At 39.6% G+C, this 22598-nt stretch overlaps 1 protein-coding gene across 6 annotated transcripts in view; it reads right to left on the reverse strand.

The window, feature by feature from the left end:
* The window catches only part of ptprfa (protein tyrosine phosphatase receptor type Fa), a 237993-nt gene that overhangs the window by 97767 nt on the left and 117628 nt on the right, over nucleotides 1-22598 (reverse strand). For 3 of the 6 annotated variants that reach the window (XM_062423813.1, XM_062423815.1, XM_062423817.1), the window contains one exon: nucleotides 3510-3536. The exons of the other annotated variants lie outside the window; for them this stretch is intronic. In XM_062423813.1, coding sequence (XP_062279797.1) covers nucleotides 3510-3536 — 27 coding nt within the window. The remainder of the gene's footprint in view (nucleotides 1-3509; nucleotides 3537-22598) is intronic. 6 annotated transcript variants of the gene reach the window in all.

The raw sequence follows: 22598 nt of genomic DNA on the forward strand, positions 1-22598 counted from the left end.
CACTTATATAGCACTTTTCTAGTCCTCAAAGTGCTTTTACACTACAAGTCACATTCATCCATTCACACGCACGCATTCATATCCCCGATGGCAGGAGCTAACAGGCAAGGTGCCGACCTGCTCCTCAGGAGAGGCTAACCATTCACACACACATTTGACGCGGCCATCGGGAGGAATTTGGGGTTCAGTATGTTGCCTAAAGACATGTTAACATACGGACTGAAGGAGCCGGGAGTCGAACCGCTGATCTTCCGATTACTATATGATCCGTTCTTCTCCTGTGCTACAGCAAATATCTGAATCTTTATAAATACTACTACAGTGAAGTGATAACATATGTTTTATTGTAATTTGGGTGAACCGATTGGAACAACTGTAAGTCTATGTTCAGGGACATACGAAAGAACCGCCCCTTAATCCCTTGAAAGTTGAATTACCTCAAACTGCCATACTGTATACAGCAGTGACTATACCATGTTCAGAGTTATGGGGTTTTGAAGGATGTCTCATGTGTACTGTTTAAGAAATGTGCAACCACTCACGGTAGAAAAACAGAAGCTGCATCATCAGCGGGCATGTTACTCAAATATTCTCACACCCAGAAACATATGGTCCATACCCAGCATGGCTATAACACCAGGACCACTGTGCACTCATGTTTACTTTTGTAGCCAGAAGCTCTTTTTTATCACACATACCTTTCATTAAATATTAAGTTGCCATACACAAGAAAACTTACATTGGTCACATCTTGGCTATGGTACAATGCTGACCAGAGATTACCTCAGTCATCAACTAGAAATATCCCTTGATTCATATTGTGTGTTGTTTTCGTCATCTTGACCATGACGGGGAATATGTGTATGTACTATCTATCTATCTGGATATGTTATCTGGATAATGACATCTCATCACAGGGCCTTTACATTTACACCTGGTACTATTAAGCTTCATCAGTTGTCAACACACATGGTGCATGTAAGTTTGATGGAAGCTGAAAGCATCTGTAGGCTTATATGGGCAGCCTTACTAACCAAGCAAATGTTACCTATACTGTAAGAAGGTAATCAGAGCCAGTGGAGAAGCTTGCTAGTTCTATGCTTGCCCAAACACCCCTATCCATCATATGGCCCTTTTCATGTGGTAGACTATTGCAACGTGTTCTGCATGCATTTACAGGCACTTTGCCTTATGTAGATAACATATACAACATCACGTTAATACCAGGTTTAAAAACATACTGCTATCACAGTCCCAAAATGATAAAACGAGGCAGACCAAAACTTAAAGCACAACATTTAAAATCTTTGAAACCCAAATCGCATGAATGCAAACTGACCCCCCCAAAAATATTTTTTTTAAATAACAAGCATATCACTGATGACTCAAATACCTTTTTTAGTTGATGACTGTCATGAATCCTCATCAATAAACTGTCACCTTGAACCACAGATAAGCCCTGATCTGACCTCTAGTCAGGTCTGTGACTGTGAGATAACATTAAGATGGTATATGGAGTTATAAAACAGTGAAGAGCATCACTACAGAGAAGGAAGATACGGGAGTACAAATAAAGTTACTGGACTGCCCATGTCTAACATAGAAGTAAGCTTGCAAACAAAAGCTGCATGCACTGGTGGTCTGTGTTGATTTTTATTGCAGAATTAACCAACAGGAGCTGGACTCAAGTAGAACTAATAAGCAGTCCTAGGCTTAATTGGATAGAAGTTACCAAAAACAAACCTCTGCATCTGCTGAGATTCAACTTTGACAGAATAACAATGTGAAGCACTTGTTTGACAATTACAGCTGGGCTATGTCTCTGTGTGAATGTGTGTGTGATCAACAATACCATGTTAGATATATAGATACTCACCCCGGGGCTCTGACAAACAGACAGCAAAACCACAACCACAACTTTACTTTCAAAACAAAATCAAAAGAGCATTTATAGCTGCCGCTCCTCAGAGACTGGGAGGCTGTGATCCGAGGTGGCTGTCAAAACACACACGCATGCACGCACACACACACACACACAAGCATGCATGCACATACACAATCAGTTGTCACAATTGTCATCCTGGTCTTCAGCATCGAGTGTTGGGCCATAAAGTCTAAAGTCTTGTGTCACTGTCTGTATTCATATCAAAGCTCAATGCATGACACCATGACACCCTCACCGTCAAAGGCAATACAGAAACACACACACACACACACACACACACACACACACACACACACACACACACACACACACACACACACACACACACACACACACACACACACACACACACACACACACACAGGGACTTTTCCCTTGTTTTATGAAGAGATGTCAGCTCTTTTAAAATCTGAACATACTGTTTGGAGTTGTTTGGAGTTACTGTTCTGATATGAAGCCAGAATAAAGTGAAATCATCCTGCCTGTCTTAACCTTAACATACTCTTCATATTCTGACTCATAATTAGTCTCTACATCAATTTACATTCATAAATTCCCCTCCAGTCATTAATAAATGTTTTTTTTAATCTTATAGAAAAAATGCATTCACAATCACTATGTTATGTTCCAGGAGAACATTGTATAGAATATGATGAATACAACATGTTTGAATGCTGATTTTGGAAGTTTTCAAAAAACACACACACATTTGCATATATAAAAATGTGTATCAGCTGCACAAAAAAAAGAAAAAAAGAAGAATTTTATTTCCGTTTTTGTGTCGTGTGGGTCACATTAAGAAAAGTCTAGTTAAAAGAAATGTGTATGGAGTGTTTTCTCAGCTCTCAAATGTAAACATGAGTCAAATTTGACACTGAACAGTATGTAAGGGTTAAGAAAGTAAAAACTGCCTTGGGGATGGAAGGATGAATTAAATGTGAGCTAATGGGGTGAGTGGGTATGGGCTTGAACTGGGAAAATGTTGCGGGTCCCACATGGTTTCAGTAACATGGGCCCCACATGTGAATCCCATGTGGGCTGACTGTATGACCCCCATAAGGGATGTAAGTGGGCTACGTGGGCATGGGCATAAAGAGGGCATACTGTATGGATCCCATATTGTTTCAGAAACATGGGCCCCACATGTGTAACTCACCCATTTGGGCCCCACCTAAAACCCAGTCATAACACACTTGACCCATGTGGGACCCATTGCAGCTCAAATTTAACCCCACATGGACATGCAGGCTGGGTTATTATCTATTGGGAATGTAATAAGCTAAAAAGCCCCCTTTTCACCTGACATTAACAAGTCATCTGTATCTGGATACCTTCTCTGGATGTTAATACACAGCAAGGTGTCATTTACATCTGTACAGTTCAGTCACTTTGTTTGGATAGTTGTTACACACTCTACAGGTTTCTCATTTCAGAGTGATGTTAGGACAGAAAGATAGATTGAAAAGGATTGTGTTAGAATCCACACAGAGATCAGAAGATGTTATGACAGAAAACACACTCCGCCAAAACCCCCGTCCGCCCAACACACACTGTAGCTACTCACGTAGTCCGCTGAGTCCTCATCAGTCCACTGATGAAAAGGACAGATGGAGAAGAGGAGTCAGAAAAACAGAATGAAACCTTTTCTCTGTATAGTTTACTGTATGTAGGGAATTCTACGAGCTGATCAGCATGCTGGGTGACTACAGAAAGTAGTGACTGGAGGGGAGATGGAGCTGCTGGGACTGGAGTTGCGTTAAATTGCATGTAATAATGGAGGTAACGTGTGTGTTTATGTGTGTGTGTGTGTGTGTGTGTGTGTGTGTGTGTGAGAGAGAGAGAGAGTGTGTAATGAGGGCTCTCCTCCATAATGCCACCTGGTGAGACAAGTTTGTTCCAGGCTTATGAGGATTCCCTGCTGGGTGACTCAGCATGAGAAATCCAAAAAAGAGAGGCAACAAAGATAGTATGAGCCTGCCAGGGGACTCTGTGCCTTGACTGAGCACATCCAGAAGATCCGGAGACCCAACTTGCAACATGAACCCACCTTCCCTCATTGTTGGAGCATGGACCAAGCACCAGAGCATGCTTTGACGTTCCTCCATCATTCACAGAGTCTTTGTAATTCAAGCTGGTGTGGTGGCGCTACAAAATACAATTCTATTCCTTTTTCGTGATACTGCATATAGCTATTTTTCCCAGACTGGTTCAGTGACTGTGTAAAATGTGGGATTCTCTACAGAGAACCAAATACCTGAGTTGAATATATTTTTATGACTTCTGTAGTATTTGATAAAGTCCATTGGGGTTTCCATATGACAAAGACAATGTAAAAGTGTTTTGGCTGGATTGTTGTCCTCTGCATTTGGCCAAAGCACACAATGAATCTTTTCATGTAGCTTAAAATGTTGGTTATTTTAGTTTTGTATTTTTACAATAAATCTCACAATGATTAATGGAATTAACTATCAATCTGGAATGAAACAAGTTGGAATATCTTCCCACCTGCTCTTCCAAAAAAAAAAAAAAAAAAAAAATGCTGAATGTACTGTTATCTACTGCTGCATGAACCAAATTTCCAATCAATCTGAATCAAAAACGTTCCACTAAAAGATTGATGTTTTTCATTAGTATATTAATACGTATGGGGCTATGAGGTTATGCTGTTTTGTTATATCCATATACATATCCAAATGTAATATAGTCATTACTTTACTGCTAAAGATATGTGTGATTTGATTTGAATGTTAAACTTTTAAAATTCACTTTTATTAACTTGTGTTGTTATTCCAGCTGAAAAGCAGAGTGAATCTAATGAGTGAAAACTGAAACTATGATAGAGAATAAAGAGAGAGAAAAAGAAATGTCCTGCACTGTTATTTGTCCTGTATGTGTCACTGGGATGTATTCACAGTGTTGGCCAAGCTACTTGGAAAATGTGAGCTAAGCTGCCAGTATTTCCACATGAAATGAAGCTCCACCACATTTAAGCCATCGCCCAGAGAAACGTAGAGAGCAACATAGTCAAAATAGTTTGCTACAATGAGGCTTTACATTTTTATTCTATAATTATAATTATTACTATTATCTTTGTATTTTATATAATTGGCAGTTTAAAAAGTGGCATTTTAATAATAATACACTTTGTACAAGTAGCTATGTATATACATAAATGTCAAGCAAACAATTTGGACTAACCATTATTTTGCTTTGTAGAGAGCATTATTGTTGTAGCCTCTGTTGGTCAATGTTAAAAACTAGAAAAGTAATATTTCAAAAGAATCTAAAGCTTTCCTCTGATCCCTCATTCCCCCATCCCACCCCTGACTGTTCTCAGTCCCATCAAGAAGAATAGATTCATTGTTAATATTTGATGATAACCATCGATAGATGAAAGCTTCTGCCAAAACTCTAACTTATAAACTTCATCTTCTTCTTGTCTGTTGATTATTGTCCATCCTTAAACCAGCCTATAGGCACACTACCAACAACTGGACTGATGTTGCACAATACACCATGGTGAATTTTGAGGCACACTTGACTCTGAATATTGCTTTGAAGTGATGCTAGTAGAGGTGTGCATCAGTGTGGGTTAGTGTGTTATTTCAGATGTGGGAAACACTGCCTGGCAGTACCTGAGCACGCACTGAAGTGCTCAAGACTGAAGTGCTGCAGGTGTGGGTGTTGGGAGGGACTCCGTATTCCCTGCTGCAGAGACATTGCTGGCATCAGCCCAAGAACTGGTAAGTGACGTCACCGTCATATAGAAGTGCCACTGTTGGCTACACATACAAGTTTGTGTATATTTCAGTGTGCTTGAAAATGCTTGATGGGAAAATGCAGGTTTTGTGGATGCCACTATTTTATCATTAAAAGAGACTGACTACTGAAAAGCTATGCGATTCAAAAAACAGGATGCTAAGGGTGACCATATGAGAATGGGTGAAATTCAGGACAGGGAAGGTTGGGTCAGCATGGCCTTCAGTCGGTTAAATTCAGTGTCAATAGAAAGTAAAACCTGAAAATGTGTTATTTTTGTTCATGAAGTCAACTGTCAGTAACACAATGACTGTGTTGTTTGTAACAATGTGTAAATCATTATCTGTTACATAAAATTCATTTTATTTTATTCATTTCATCAGTATGGTGCCAATTACATCTGTCTGCAGCATTAAAATCTAGTATTCCTGAGTTCAGTTGACTCACAATGTTTATATGTAGTGCAGGTCCATTTTACATCAGTCACTCACATTTTCAGGACTTGGGATAAGTGCTCATAATTCAGTACTGTCCCAAATTTTTTAGGATGTCTGGACACCCTACCGACACTAACACCATGCTACTGAGAAATGTAGTTAAACTAGTCAAGCCACTACTGCCCAAAATTGTCCATTCATATATGAATATGAAAGGAGTCATATTTTCAGTTTCTCATCTATTCTTTACATGTCATAGCTCTTCCCTGAGGAAGAGAAAAATAGACAGAGACAGACAGAGAGAAAGAAATAAAGAAATAAAGAAAGAGAACCAGATAGGTGGAGAGAAATATGAACCCAGACAGAGTGCTGAAAGTTTGTACTGCTGTAAAGTCAGATTACATTTCTCCTTTTGCTTCTCCAGGAATGATTTGGGGGTTAGGTGTGCGCAGGTGGTCTGTGGGTACAACTGTATCTCTCATTCTTCCATTGTTCATTTATCATTTACATGAAGCAGCCAGACAGTATCCTTGCTATACTCTAAATTAGTCTGTCACTAACCCAGAAATACAGAGCATCTTGAGTTATGAGGTAAAATGACCAACTCTGAAAGAAAATATGGACTATCAGGGTCAAAAGTAATGGAAAAATTTTGATTTGGAAAATTGTTCAACTCTAAGCTGCTCTATAAGTAAAGGTGTACTATAGAATCATTAGTGAGTTTTAAAAAAAAAACGACCAGTGCAGTGTGGTAGGTCTTGGGCACATGGGTGTCTGTGTGGGTGTCTCCACCTGCTTTTTTGGTCCATGTATGTGTAGCAGTGCAAAGCGCATAAGGAATGCACTTAAATGCACTTTCAGCCACATCACTGGTCTGCTCTGAGAAGACTGATTTACTGACATGCTTACCTTAATAACATTCAATCTGCAGTGCGGAACTTTTGTCTCCCTTTTCTGGCAGTGAGAGTAATTACATAAACACTGTTAAAATATGCTTACTTACTGGTGCAGAGACCCCGGTATTTGTATTTGTCTCTATATTTGTTTAGGCAGTAAACCTATTTGTATTTGTATTTAAATAAAAGAAGAACTAGGCATAACTGACCTGTTTTTGTTTTAAACACACATCTAATTTCAGGATGTTAAAGTGTTAAATTAGGTGTTCTTCAATAAACCATTATAGTAATTATGAACACTTAAATGTAATATTGGTTTATGGTGTTCATAAACCCAACAATTCACACATGTAACCATTAACATGAACACCATTGAAAAGAAAATCCACACTCAAACTAATAAACTAAACTTTAAATTAATACATGGAAAATATAGCAGCTATAAGGATACACTCACTGATGGTCATTAAAGCTCAAAAACAACAACAACACACACACACACACACACACACACGCTGCAGCCAACTCAGTTGCTACTTTTGTGTTCCAAAATGCCAACCTGAAAGTTAAACCAGAAGTTAGCTGCCGGTGGAAGTCTCTAGGGCACACTCTTATTTACAGCTAGAAGTGGCTTTTTTGGCTTCATGCACCTGCAGAGGAATGTCACACCAGACACCAGATAAAAATCCCTACAGAGAGATTTATCTGGCGGTGATAAACATTGTGTGAATTAATTTGGTAAGGGTTTGAATATAACAGATGTTCATTTATATTTAAAAGCCCTGCACTCCAACTTTAAAATGTATTTTTTTAGCCAGTATAAATGTATCTAATGGTTGGAGAGTGATTCATTACAACTGTTTATTTACGTTTTAGGTGTTAATTTCTTATCACACTTTTATGTAATAAAGTTTGACATAATGTGAACATTAGGCTTTTGCATTGCCTTAATGGACATCAAAGAAACTGTGAGCGTTAGAAAGAGTGCTTTTTAATTCTTTTACAAAGGTCTACTTGGATGTGTTCATCGCCCACAAGACCACTGTGCTTGAAGAATGGTAATACAGTACAAAACCTCTCAGGGACCACAAAACTTCACCGTGAAATATTCAAATCAATCTAACAGCAAAATAATAGTCAAATCAATGACACAGCAAGAGCAGGCAATATAACATCAGTGTTTTTACTGGACCAGCAAACCTTTTGTACACAAGTGTGAGTACTTGCTGTCCCTTTGCCATTATGCTTTTTGTGTACAGTTCTGGAGTTCTTAAAACTTAAATATCACTCAATCTTTTGAACCTGTGACACCTTTAATATTTGGTTAGTGGACCCCTATGACTTATTGAAAAGGTTTATGTACTGTGTACTATTTCAGAATGAAGCTATACGGAACCATGTTCTTCATAAAAAGCTTTACAGCACTACTATCCAGAGAGCTCTATGGAACTGTTTGAGCATGGAGCATTACAGCACCACAGAGGGTTATGCACTGTGATAAGCTTAAATAGCAATCACTATAAGTAACTGTAATTGTATATACAATGTTTCCTTTACTGATGAAGGCCAAAAGAAAGCCTATTTTACTCTCAATATATGAGTGGCTGCTTCAACAGCAATGATTCAGATACCCAGTGCATTTGTATTCTGTTCCATGGCCTTGCTGACTAACCAGAAATAAAAGACAAAGAGCTTTGCTTCCTCAGCTTCTTAAAAGAAATAAATAAAAGCTATTATCATAAACAATGTAAGTCGCTAACGGTGAGGTGAAAATCAGCTACATTCCCTGGCCAAAGTGCAGCTCACACACTAAATCAAAGGAGGATCCATTACACAAAGCAGCAGGGAGACTGAAAGTGGCGTCAGTGTTGAGTAACCATCATTCTTTCATACAGTAACTGATGCATTCCTGGGCTCTACGCCTTGATGTATCACTGGCTCTGTCACTGAACTTGTACATTATGAGGATGAATACCTCTGAACTCCTGAAGCCTGGCCTCACCGCTACACTGCCTGTCAAATTTCCCAGCGGTTGAAACATGAGCATACCTTGACTAAATTTAGACTTTTAACAAACAACAAAAGGAAAAATTCTGATTCAGGACTGCTCTAGCTAGTAACCAATGTATGTACAGGTACATTTTCTCTACCAGACTGGTCAGAGGTCCTTGTTATTTCTCTTATCATTGTGAATGATTTTGTGGAGATAGCAAATAGCAGATTGAGGCATGAACAGTAGTTAGGTCTCCTGGATACAAACCCCACTGTGCACAAAGCCAACTTGTGTCCAAGACATAGATATATCATCTAAAGATGGATGTAGTGAAGTGTGATGTCACCCATTGGTTTGCATTGGAGGTGGTTTGAAGGCCAGATTTGCAGTTTACACTCAGAGTTTGGACCTTCCAAATAAGCAATGTGCAGTGTTCCATGCTCTGGAAACACGGCCTACAACCTCAGCAATAGTCGGGCTAACATTATCTACTTTATTTAAATTTTGCTTACAAGGCAGGTATGGTTATCAACATTGCAATAATAGTCTGACTCAGTGAAAGTCCCACAGGTGAGCCATCTGTCAATCACAGCTGTCCATCAAACCCCCACATGGTAGACATTAAAGCTACAACAAGTCTACAAATCCAGTGGAAGATAGTAGATAGGTAGATAAACAATGGTCGAGAAACATGGAGATGTAGAAATGCTGAGAAACGCCTGGGTAGATAGTCTGGTGAATGTTTGCGTAAACAGAAGAAATCCGTAGCTGTACACATAACACACATTTCTTATCTAAGCATAGTTGATTTGGGGGAATATTTTTTTACTAGTGTGTTGACCTCCTCCCAGAGCTTCAGCAGTTGGCTGTGTCTACGAGACAACCAGTCAACAGACTCCACCTACCAACCATCTCAATCAACCCACAGCCAGACCTCCTAGATAGTCAGTCAACCATCTTCGCCTGCACCAAACTACAGCTCCAGCTGTCAGCTTCCTGCTCTGCACTGAAGTGGTCTGCCTCTCCTATATCCTGCCCCGACCTGCAGGCAAATCTTCTGGTGTTGAATGCCCTTCCTGGCCCCCCGGCTTTATCGCCGACCTCCGGAGCTGCCCAGTCTTATTCCTCGACCTGCAGAATGGCCTGGCCTCGGTGGAGGTTTTTTGTTCTGTCTGCAGAACACTCACCCATTAATAGGAGCCCACCTGCTCTGCTTCACCTAACATAACTTGGTCACAGTGCCAAGTAAATAGTCACATGAAACCTAGTTACTGGGTCATATTGATTTATCATGTATTTGCAGTATTTATGCATGATGTAAGTTGGCCTTGTATGTTATGATCGAGCTGCAGGCTGATTGCAGGTATCTAACTACACCCTCTAACAGATCTTGTGGCAGTGTGAAACTCTCTGAAGCCGCAGACTGAGCTAACCTATTGTCATTCTAAATGTCATCCTGTCTGGTGTTATTTCACTGCACAGTAATCAATTCTTGCTGTAAGAATTCTATAATCATCAAAAGTGGCACCATTATAACATAAGGGACAAAGTTTGGTGACACACACCAGCACATTAGGGAGCTGCTTGTTAAGTATGGGGCTGTTTTCTTTGGTGTAATTTTCTCACAGAATTCCTAAATGGACCAGCTGTGCAGTGTGTGCAGCAACCCACTAATAAACAGTTTATAGGATGATCACTCATTCTGGCAGGTGTCACATTTTGAGCAAATCATTCAACAGCAATAACAAAAAGTTTTAGCTGAAGAAGACAAAAGATCCAAAAGTCTTCCAGGATCAATGAAAATCTTTTTTCTTGAGTGACTGTCTGTTTCATTTAATGATGTGTAACAAAGACAGTATTTGACAGGCAATTCACAATAAAAGAGCCATTGCTTTCTATGGATAACTAGGGATATATTAGATATATTGGTGCCTGGTGTACCTGGTAATTTGTTGTACCGTACCTTATTAAATTATCATAGCGCTAGAATCTAATTTGTCTGACTATAATACAGCAGAGGGAACATCATTTACACTGATGCAATACTATTTTATTACAAACCCGCTGCCTATAAATGAATTATGGATTTTTCACTGTGCAGTGTCCATCCATCCATCCATACATGCATACACACACACTGTCACAGGTCAACCCCATGTTCACAAACACAGACTGGTGGTGTGACAGGATGATGTCTATTGTGAACAGATGCTGTGTTATAAAAAATAGGATTACACTGTAATTCAGATGTTTTAATTCATACAATGTGTGTATGTGTGTGTTCCTATTTTTACATAACTGTTTTAATACTTTCTGTCTCAATGGTTTGCTGAGACTGGCAGAAAGAGAGTTCAACTCTATGTGTGATGGAGGAGTCACTTTTTGAACTTCTGTTTGTCTACTGATTAAGGGAATATGTTTGCCAACTGTTGAGAGTCCGTTATGATGCTGTGTATGGAAATATCTGTCAGTTATGGGAGGCGGCTGAGGCAGCCCAGGTAGAGAACAACACAAAACCTATCTGACAACGCTCAACGGAAAGCCTTTTCTATTGTTTTTTTTATTAAAGGTAATCACTAATTTCTTCCTGGTGCACACCAACACTCAATCAAAAGCCAGCAACCGGAATGGAAAAAGGTTCGACTTCATGCAAATATTCTCACAAATTATGCTAGGGAGCATCAACATAGGCACAACCAATCACACTCCTGTTGAATCATTCTGGAAACAGAAGCACAGTTGTGCTATACCACATGAAATTCTCACACATCATCTTCTCTCACATGAAGTCTCCATGGTTAAAGACCGTGTAAAGTGAATTCAGACATTTTCTTCTAAACACATTAAATAGGTCATAAATGTATTTCTAAAAAATGTGTAAAAAGCATTTCAACCATTTAGATTTGAATTGTGGAGCTAGGCTTCACAAACTGTGTTTCAAGATTTCTATGTTGAGAATTTAGTGGGCGTTACATAAGGCGGCGGTGATTGGTATAAACCCGCCCCTGCTGCTGTAGGTATAAATACATTTAGCGCACATACTATTACTACAGTCTACAGTTAGCCAGTTAGCTGCTTTAGCCGGCGAGTTAGCAGCTGAGCTAGCCGCCAAGCTAGCCACCGAGTTAGCTGCTGAGTTAGCAGCTGAGCTAGCGGCAGAAAGCTCTCAGATGTAGCGTCCATGTTTCTGGCAGAGGTGGTGACTTTGATTGACAGGTGACACTTGTTAGGGGCGGGGTTTCAGCGAACTCGGCGGGAGCAGAGACAGAGGCTGATTTTTACACAACTTTGAAGCTTAATTTCATATATTTTGCGATTTTTTTAATCATTCAAATTTGGCAGGCTGGTTAACAACACACTTTTCTGTGGTATGTCAAACTCAGAACACATATTTATTCTTACTTTACACAGACTTTAAACTTTCAATAAACTAACAGGAAAAAATTGGAGCTGGATGTTTGAATTAAATGCTTTTGACTGTAGGTGAGAGTTGGAATGTAGATCAACTGTTAACAGTTAACAGCTCCAACTCCATCACAACTCTACAGCACAATGCCTGCATTACTGCCAGAGCGCCTGTCAATCTCATGCTAATCTCTAAACAGATGGCAATAGGACAAAATTTTGGTTCTGGAAGTCTTCTGATTTCTGCTTGTATTCCACTTGTAGTCTGAGTAGTAGGCTATTGACCAATCACTTATGAGCTAGCTTTGGTCGTATGCACGTACAGTCCATTTCGAGAGCAAAAAAAGTAGACTGCATTAGCCAAAATGCAATCTTGGAACCCATCAGCTATCTTCCAGTGAAGATTTAGCTTTTCATTAACTTTTTTAAAAAAGTATCTGCCTTCATACACATATCTGTTTATAGAGATTAGCTAAATTGTCTGGACCTTCTCAAGTTGCTAATCTTACAATGACCAGTGTACGCAAGACAAAGTCTTGGCCCACAGCCCTATGATCCAACAGTTCTGTGTTCCCACAGCTCTATGTTCCCACGTTTCTAAGAAGGTTCAATCAACACCCAAGGTTTAATGCTGCATTCCTCTCCCAAAATTCAAATAAGGGCACAAAAATGCCCAAAAAACACATCTTAAAAAAGAAAAATAATAAAAATGGCCCTAGATCATAATGTGATACCATCATCATTTTTGCACTACCTCTTGTACACGTACACTTAAGGAGCAGCGCACCATTGGACACTAGAGGCAAGTACTCCAAGCTCTCAAAGTGGCCATCCGATGGGTAACCCACCACAATTGGCGCACTCAGCTTCACTAGAAACTGAGTTCCCTCAAGCCAGAGTTGGTGGTTGTTATTTTTATTTGAACCAATGCTAGAGCCCTTGATATTCTCAGAGTTTTGACAGTCCCATTAACTCCTGTGTACAAAAAATGACGGAAAATAGCGGTGGACTTCTGGGGTTTAAAGATAACAAGAGGGGACAGACAGGACGACAAACACAGAATCCGTGATTCTATTAAAAGATGTGGGAACATAGAGCTGTGGGAACATAAGGGCCTAATTTTGGGAGAAAAAAAAAAGTCTAAGTAATGTGGGAACATAGAGCTGTGGGAACATAGAGCTGACCCCGTCTTGGGCTGGATATATGTTATCTTGATCTGCTTGCTACACCTGAACCCCCAAAATATTCGCCATTGCCCCTCAAAGGCATAAATCATCATAAGGCAGATAGCCAATGGGTTCTGAGATTTATCTAATGCTTGATTACTCTCACTTGTGGGCAGGACCCCAAGATTTGGGGCTGCAAATGATTTCCAATTATAGAGTGCGAAATCCATTTGCTACTAACAGTGCATACATCAGATCTGGAGGTGTGATTATCATCCCTGTAGCTTGACAGTCTGCTGCAAAATGCCCCAATGGACATCCCGATCTGATGATGCAAACAGAAAGACATCATCTGCAAAAAGTAGAGATGCAATCCTGAGGCTACCATTATCAACACATTTTACACTTTGAGACTTTAATCTGTAAAAATCCCAAACACAGTGGGAGACAAGGCACAACCCAATACCCACTGAGAATGTTGCAGCCTCAATGTGAAAGGAAAATGACTTGAGCTTTTATTTACAAGAACAAGATCTTCTTTGTTAGACCTATACAAATGTTTTATGAGACACAAAAATTCCTATGGGGTGAATAAAGTTGTATCTTGTCGATCTCACAAGTGATGTCCAGAGTGTCATGGCTGCTCTGCATTGTAACTGATGTCCAAAACCTCTTGGATCTAACAGCCTAAATGTTTCAGTTTGTTATATGACATTTGGAAATATACCAGAGTGTAACAAGCAATGGCTACTAAAAATGCTTGAATTTCTAATCATCACTTGTCTCCTCTCTTTTCTGATATACTGCTTAGGCCATGCTCCTCTCTCTGACACTGGGCTTTCTTTCCTATGGTAAAAGCTGTCAAAATGCACATGTCGACAAGTCAAAGAAAATTGCAATTTTTTATTTTTTAATGACTGGTCTCTGTCACAATATTACATGAATAAAACAAGTCTACCAGGTTTGGTGTCACCTGTCAGTTTAAATTGCGCCATTTCCATCTAACCAAAGGCTATCATTCTCATTAAACTGTTCTGAGTCTCCTTGTGGCAATACAATGGTGGCCCTCTCTGTCTGGCTGGATAAATAAAACAGCCATTAAGCTGTTGAATGGTGACTGGAGAAGATGAAGAGCCATTCAACCACACTCTACTGTTGTGAATAAAAAAAAATCTGCCATTTTAAAACAGAGTTATTGGTGATAGTTATATTCTCCCAGCCAATTTCCAAAAGGGGGGTCATTAAAATTCCATCTTATCTTGCATTATTACGTAACTCTCCTCTTGCTTATACTCTCTACTCCTCCAATTTTCACTGATGATGGCCAACAGACTGACACAGAGATCAGATAGATGAGAGAAGAAAATCGCAGGTGGCTGACGAGAACGGAAAACAGCTTGTGATGCAATGAAGTCCTCTGCAGGAACAACTACAAATTGAATGACTCATTGTTATACTTGTGTTAATGAATTGTAGAGCATTTACATATACGTTGATATGAGTGTTAATAATATGTAGTTTTGTCATCTCTCCTTTCTAGCTCAGCAGTTAATGAGCTGCCTTCATCTTCTATAGAGAATACAGTAATATTAAGCCTGTTTCATATTGTAGTTCATGTTTTCAGCTGTACAGTAAAATAATGAGCACAGTGAGTAGGTTTTTCATACCCTGTGAACTTAAAAAAGTCAACATTTGAGGTATATTCACAAGTACTTAAAGGTGCAGTGTGTAGAATTTAGTAGCATCTAGCAGAACAGACTTGGCAGAAAGTGAATGTAACGTTCACAAGTATGTTTTAATTAGTGTACTGTATACTCATCATTAGAATGAGTCCTTTATATCTACATAGGGAGCAGGTCCTCTTCCAGCAAACCAGCCATGTTCCTACAATAACCCAGAATGGACAAAACAAACACTGGTTCCAGGATCTTTTGTGAGTTTAACAGCCACTGTAGGTTCTCCTACTGTACATGCTTGAATGGGGAGAGAGAGGAGTGTTGCAATCTGTAACCTCACAGCTAGATGCCACTAAAACACTACAGACTGTACTATACAGAATTATTATTAGGGCCCGAGCACTAACAGTGCGAGGCCCTATTGTATCTGTCCTGATTCTTCTTATTATCGTTCATTATCGTTAACTCCTTTTTGACAGCCTAAACGTGCCCCAAAACTCACCAAACTTAAGGATTGCAGAAATGGGCGACGCAAAAAAGCGCCCCCTAGAAACATTTTTTAAAATCGAGCCCCTCGACTCAGATTGACGTAGACAAACGAAATTCGGTAAACACATGAATCATGTAAATACGCACTAAAATGTCTCTTGGACCCATGACGTCACTCCAACAGGAAGTCGGCCATTTTGAAAAATATGTACGATTTTGGCGAACAAACTTTCATCCGACCGACTTCAAATTCACTCAGAAACATCTTGACACATTGGAGATGAGAAGCTCAAAAAAACGTTCTGATTAGGGATTCGGTTTGGGCGTGGCGGTGCCGACAATTTCCTTCGCCATTCCATCCTTCGCCAAAAAGCAGGAAATCCTTATAACTCCTACAGACATCGTCCGATCTACACCAAATGGATCACGCATGTAGAGAGTCCCGCCCTGAACACGTCTATGCATCAATACTGTGTCATATACACAGCGCCACCTACTGGACACAGGAAGTCAGCCTCATATGACAAACATTATCCGATTTATATGAAATTTACAGGATGTGTTCTCCACATCACATACTACAACATGACATATAATTGATGGGTGCTCTCTAGCGCCACCTACTGGACACAGGTAGTCAGCCTCATATGACAAACATTATCCGATTTATATGAAATTTACAGGATGTGTTCTCCACCTCATATACTACAACATGACATATAATTGATGGGTGCTCTCTAGCACCACAGAGTGGACACAGGTAATGATATTTCACCACATCATGCAACGTCAAATAAAAGCCTGCGAATGAAGACGTCTACCTGCGCGCCCTCCGACTGCGCCACAGCCCGAAATGATTGGGGGGGAGAGGGCCCGTTTATCGCTGCTTGCAGCTTTAATTTCTGTTTGTTTGTTTATTTTGCTCTTTTGCTATGGTGTTTTGTAAATGTGTATTAAAAAAATCTGCACTGTCAATTGAAACGTGAAATATTCTACATAAACATTTACAAATTTTATGCTCTGTAAATACATTTAAAAGTGATATAAGGTTCCAATCCTATGTTTAGAATTGGCTGAAGGTGATTTTGATTTATGTACAGTTGGCTTGTGCCTTTTGGCAATTCCTGTATTTAAGGAATTAGTGTGATTGAATATTTGTTTCTCATTCATTGTCCAGAGAGTAAATGTTAAAATTGAAAAAATGTAAACATTAAAACTGCTTAAGTACAGTATGTGAAGTTTTGGCACAGTACAGTTAGTGAAGAGTTAATGGCCCTAATCTCATAAACCCAAGGTCATACATTGGTCCTTTAGAAGTGGGTTAGTGAAAAGTAAAAGTAATAACTAACTAATGGTACGTTTTTTAAACAATGTCAATTATGATTGTGATGTTGCTAGGGAGGTAGAGCGGTCGTCCACCAATCGGAAGATTGGCGATTGTGGGCTCCTCCAGTCCGCATGTCCATGTGTCCTCGGGCAAGATACTTAACCCAAAATTACTCCCGAGGGCTGCGCCAATGGTGTGTGGATGGTTATTTTTCCTCCTGATGAGCAGGTTGGTATACTGTGTGGTAGCTCCTGTCATCAGTGTATGAATGTGTGTGAATGGGTGAATGGGACATGTAGTGTACAAGTGCTGTGAGTGGTCAAAAACACTAGAAAAGTGTTATATAAGTCCATTTATCATTTACTTTGTTGTGCACTGGTAAAAGCTGGGTGTTGGTACTGACACTGCCTTTCCTCATTAGGTCGCTACACAGATCTGGCACCCTATTAAAATGCTTACACTTTAAATCTAAATCTTGATGGCTTATGAAGACTCCCATGATGAAAGACCCTGCTGCTACCTTTGGTGACCAAAAAAGGCAGACAATGAAGACACTGTCTCTGACACCTCCCTCAGTGCCCTGCCATGGGCTGTATTTGTTTTTTCTGGGCTACTACAAACATAGATGAGCCACAGAGACGTTGCCGTATCTTATCAGATCAGGCAATGCTCACGCTTCACAGCCATCAGTGCTGAGAGGGATAAAGAGGCTCCTTCAAGCATTCAAGCCATCCAAAAATACGCCTCACTGAGAGTTTGCCACCTGAAAAGCAGTAGAGATGGAGGGAATCAAGTCTAAAGCAAAGAGTGAAGGAATCAAAGAGCCAAGGCTGGGAATGAGCAGCCAATTAGAGCCTTGCTCCCTGCCTGTAAGCGCCGATAATTTGGCATGACTGAATTTATTTAGTCATCAAGGTCTTTTTTGTGACAAAAAAGCAGTAAACTGTACTGACTGTAGGCAAGCCAAGCATCAGTAAAAAAAACTGAAGGATTTACAGGCAGCTTCACTGGAGCTGTGCACTCACAGCCTGGCTCAGTGACTCTCAAAAAAATACAGCATTTTGGTCTTTGCTTTAGTGACGTCACGTCACACAGAAGCTGAAGAGCTGGTGACAGACTCCTTCAAACTGATTCTGCTGCAGAAGCTCATCAGCAGAGCGGGAGGCTCACTCTGACAAGGACACATAGACTTTAACACTGTTGGACACAAAGAAGCCATGGTACAACTGGTTCTACTGGCACACAGATCTGAGCCTCCTTCTGAAATGACTCATCACAACACCAAAGACTGGATGCATACATCACAGAGAATGTGTGATTTCAACACAAAAAGCCCATCATGCAGCCTAATCCACAAACTCTGCTTCTCCAGATTTAGCCCCCATTTCTCTCGGCCATACTCTCCTCCTACTCCTCCTCTACTAACAGACGACACTTCTTGTGTTACTGGAGTCAATGATGGAGGTCACTGTCAAATCTGAGGAAGTCACATTGCCAGGTTGGAACTCCCATCATTGCTTTGTAGAAAAAAACTGCAAAGACTTGGAACACAGTGAACATTGGTACAAGGGAAGATGCATGGTTCTTACATGTAAGCAACTGCACATTAATCTGTCTGTCCAAAGACAAGTTGATTGGATAGTCATCCTCTGTTGGTTTTTCATATTTTGTAGCAATGAATTTGGAGCAAAGTTCTGATTTCCAATGGATTGTTTTGTTGCATAATGCTTCTGGCTCAGATCAGGTTTAGTTATTTTCAAAAGTAATATATTAGGAAATGTCTCTGTCCTCTGTCTGCATGCACTATTAGTAAGCAAGAAGAGCTGATGTTTTGTTTTTTTGTTTTGTTTTTTATTTGTTGGTGTACCATTATAGTATGTACAGATACACACATGTAGGTATAACAAGATACCAATTTAAGGAATATGGATGAAATAATCTGGGGACTTAAAAAAAAGGTTAGCGGGTACAGTATTTATTCTATTATTGAAAGGTAAAATATGACCTCCTGAGTTACAATATGGTGTTTGGGAGGAATATTTTAAAATAATTATACTCTAAGTATGTTAACTACCGGGTACCTATTCTACAGGGTACAGTATGTCCAAAACTGGAAGTTCATGACAGTTCCACTGTAACAGGACATAATATTCATCATCTTCTACAACTTCTACAACACACTCATGACTAAAACTAAAAGTCAGAAATGTGCACATGCATTCTTTTCGACAGATTTATCAAGCTGTGTGCATGCATGGTTCTGTTTTATAAATCTCAGTCATTGTGGATCTGGGCACAAAGGCACGAGTCTCACTTCCTCTCCCACAATTAGCCATAAATGGATATTAGTATGCAGCCTGCAGTCTTTACTCCTGTCAGTGAAACTAACATGAAAGAAGAAGTGCAGTTTCATTGATTGTGTTGCACCGGAGAGGCGATGCAACGGCCACAACAGCTGCCATTAAGTGCATTAATAACACAAAGGTAATTAATCACTGTTATGTTTAGCCATAAAAAAAAACACACAATCAATGCAGCATGTTACCTAAACAAACAACGTTTTAATGAAATATTCCTTCTCTTACCTTATATTTCATCTCCATCTCATCACATCACCCTTAGATTGCTTTAGAAAAATATATTCTGTTTATGGTGCATAGTTGTTGTGTGTTAACATCGTTTTTGCACCTGACCCGTAGTTTTCAGTTCAAGTTGTACATACTAGAAACCTTATCATAAAACAGCTTGAACAGAACTCTGTCACAACAGTGTCAATGAACATATACCTACACTAACTCAGGCTTCTGAAGACCCCTGTACCCCACAAGTATATGTTACATACACAGTCAAATATAGACTGTAGGGCTACAGTATGTTCCTGACAATAATATTTTCCTTTAAAATATGCAAATGTACCCCACATTTATTTAGTAAGTACAACAAACCTAAAAAAGAGAGAACTATTTAGTTTTCCTTTCTTCTTTTTGTTATTGTCTGTACCCCACCAGTGTCTGTAAAGCAGTAGTGGCCCTTTTGAAAATAGATCAAAACTTCCAGTTTCGTTGCTCAGTAATGATCACACTGTGCCCCATAATAATAGAATGTGTAACCATTAGTTAAAAATACCTACAGTATAATTATAATACTTGTCATTTAATTATTTTCAACTTGTTCCCATTGCATGTCCATGTATATATTAGTATGTAGGTAGGCCTTTAATTATTTATTTTAAATTTCACCATCACAATCCCACTTTACTTTATCAATTATGAGTTTATTTTTGAGCCTTGTTAATTGCAAAATACTACTGCTACACCAAAACTCCACACAGTAAAATGTGGAATGATTGGTTGCTGGCTTTAATCTCCTGATCAATCTACCAAAAACCAGATGCAATCCTAAATAAATCGTGTAATGTTTAAAGCTGGTACTGTCCAACTTGTCTGTATGTGGTCAGGGCAGTAAGTAGGATGGGTCAGTGTGTGTTATGCCTGGAGTGTATGCTAGGTGTGCGTGTGTGTGTGTGTGTGTGTGTGGTGCTGAGGAGCTTGTCTGTGACCGTGTGTTGACTCTCATCACCGTCACTGACGCCAGGGGGAGAGACTAAACTTATCACGGATGAGGCTTAAAGACAGTTCCTTTAAGAAAAAATCCTCTCAGCAGCCACATGGAGAGAGAATGTGTGTGAGTGTGTGTGTGAATGTGTGTGCGTGTGTGTTAAGAAAGACAGAGAAGTTGTAGATGGGTTGTGAGATGTGGGCCCTTTATCAGACCTCCTGACTTGCACAGATAAGACAGGAATGCTGCTTATAAAGGAAATCAGGTGAGACGCTCCTCCTGGAGAACAAAACAAGCTGAAAGGAACAATGCTGAACACCACCTCACTGAGCACTCACATCCACCCTTTACTTCTGCTTTAATACATCCACAGGTGCCTACTCCTACTGCTATTAACCTGTTAATTAAAAAAAAATCTAATTACATTTATATTTATCTTTGGTGAAGAAATGTCCTTTAAATTGAACAACATGGCCAATATTGTGATGACTGAATTTCTTGTATATTATCTGATAAAAGTGTTTTTCTTTGTTCTTCTCAGCCAAGCTGTTTATGGTCAGGGTTTCCAGATTGTGGAGTGAAGTGATGCCCAATCAGAGCCTTGAACTTGACCGATCTTCATAAAGTAGCCCAGTTTTTTTACATTTCTGTTTAGGACAAGGTGTTAGTTAGGGATAGTGGGAAAATAGATTCTTAGATGCATCATGATGCAGGCGTGGACCCTCAATTGTGAGGTGCCTAGAGATTCCAACCCCTAGTAGTTAGTATTGGACCTGCTAGGATGGTAGTCAGCTCCTCAGATCCTCATGCTATGTTCTGTGGCTGAATACAAATGCCAGGTGAAAAAATAAATAAATAAATAAATAAATAAATAAATAAAGCTTTCAGTTGCACCTCGGTCCTCTGAGAAGAGAAAAGGCTGGACCATATATATACATTTTTCTTCTGTGGCTGAATGAATGAAACATTATCACAAGCCATGCAATGTACATTTTATCCATCCAGGCAAACAACAAGAAAGAAAACTATCCAATTCTGCAACACTGCCTGTGACTGCTCATGTCAAGCAGACCCAGTCTGTTGGGTGAGCTCTGGAGATGACCTGCTGCTCTCATCCAGGTTCTCACATCACAACAGACTGAGAACATGTATAACATGACTCATGTGCAAACTATCCCCACTTTTCTCGAATATGATAATAGTGAATGTGCTGTGGCATTTCTAATACCTCTAACTAACTCATGCCACCTTAAGTCAAAAACTACTAACTCTATTGTTAATGTGAAGTGCCTGTTGACATGTACTCATGACCTGTAAGTGAACCAGTTCATTTTCCACTAGTCAACATCTCTTATATTTGGACGGTTGTGCTACGTATATGAGTATAATAGTTATCATACACTTAATGTGTCACAAGTCACTTATGATGACTAGCCACGTTATCTGAGCACTACTTCATGTAAAGTGTTACCATTCACAGTACTAAGGAAGATAATAAGTGTAAAGTATAGTGTCTGTTTGCTGCTGACGCTCAGTGCCTCCTAATCATCCAGGCGTTTAGTTGGTGGATAAAAAAGGGAAAAAATCGGCAGTATGTTTTAAATGTGGACCAACTCTGTGAATGTTTTCCTCTATTTTAGGTGGTGGAAGAAATAAAACCCATAGAAGCAGATCTGTGGTGCTGGGGGTGAACCGCTTGCACAACATGAACTATCTCAAACACAAACACACACGCACACACTTGCTTTTGCATTCCTAAGAAGGATTATCTAGGTTTTTCTATTATTCACGCATTCACGTGTGTGTGTGGCTGTTTTCCACCACTGTAGGCTGGAATAAAAATAAAACTGCAACTGCAATTATTTTGATGGAACAACAAGGCATTGTGTGTGCATTCTAATCATAAAAATGCCACCGCATTTGGATCTAATCACAATGCATTTTCAT

Source organism: Scomber scombrus, chromosome 8 (assembly GCF_963691925.1).
Source record: "Scomber scombrus chromosome 8, fScoSco1.1, whole genome shotgun sequence".
NCBI classification, from domain to species: Eukaryota; Metazoa; Chordata; class Actinopteri; order Scombriformes; family Scombridae; genus Scomber; species Scomber scombrus.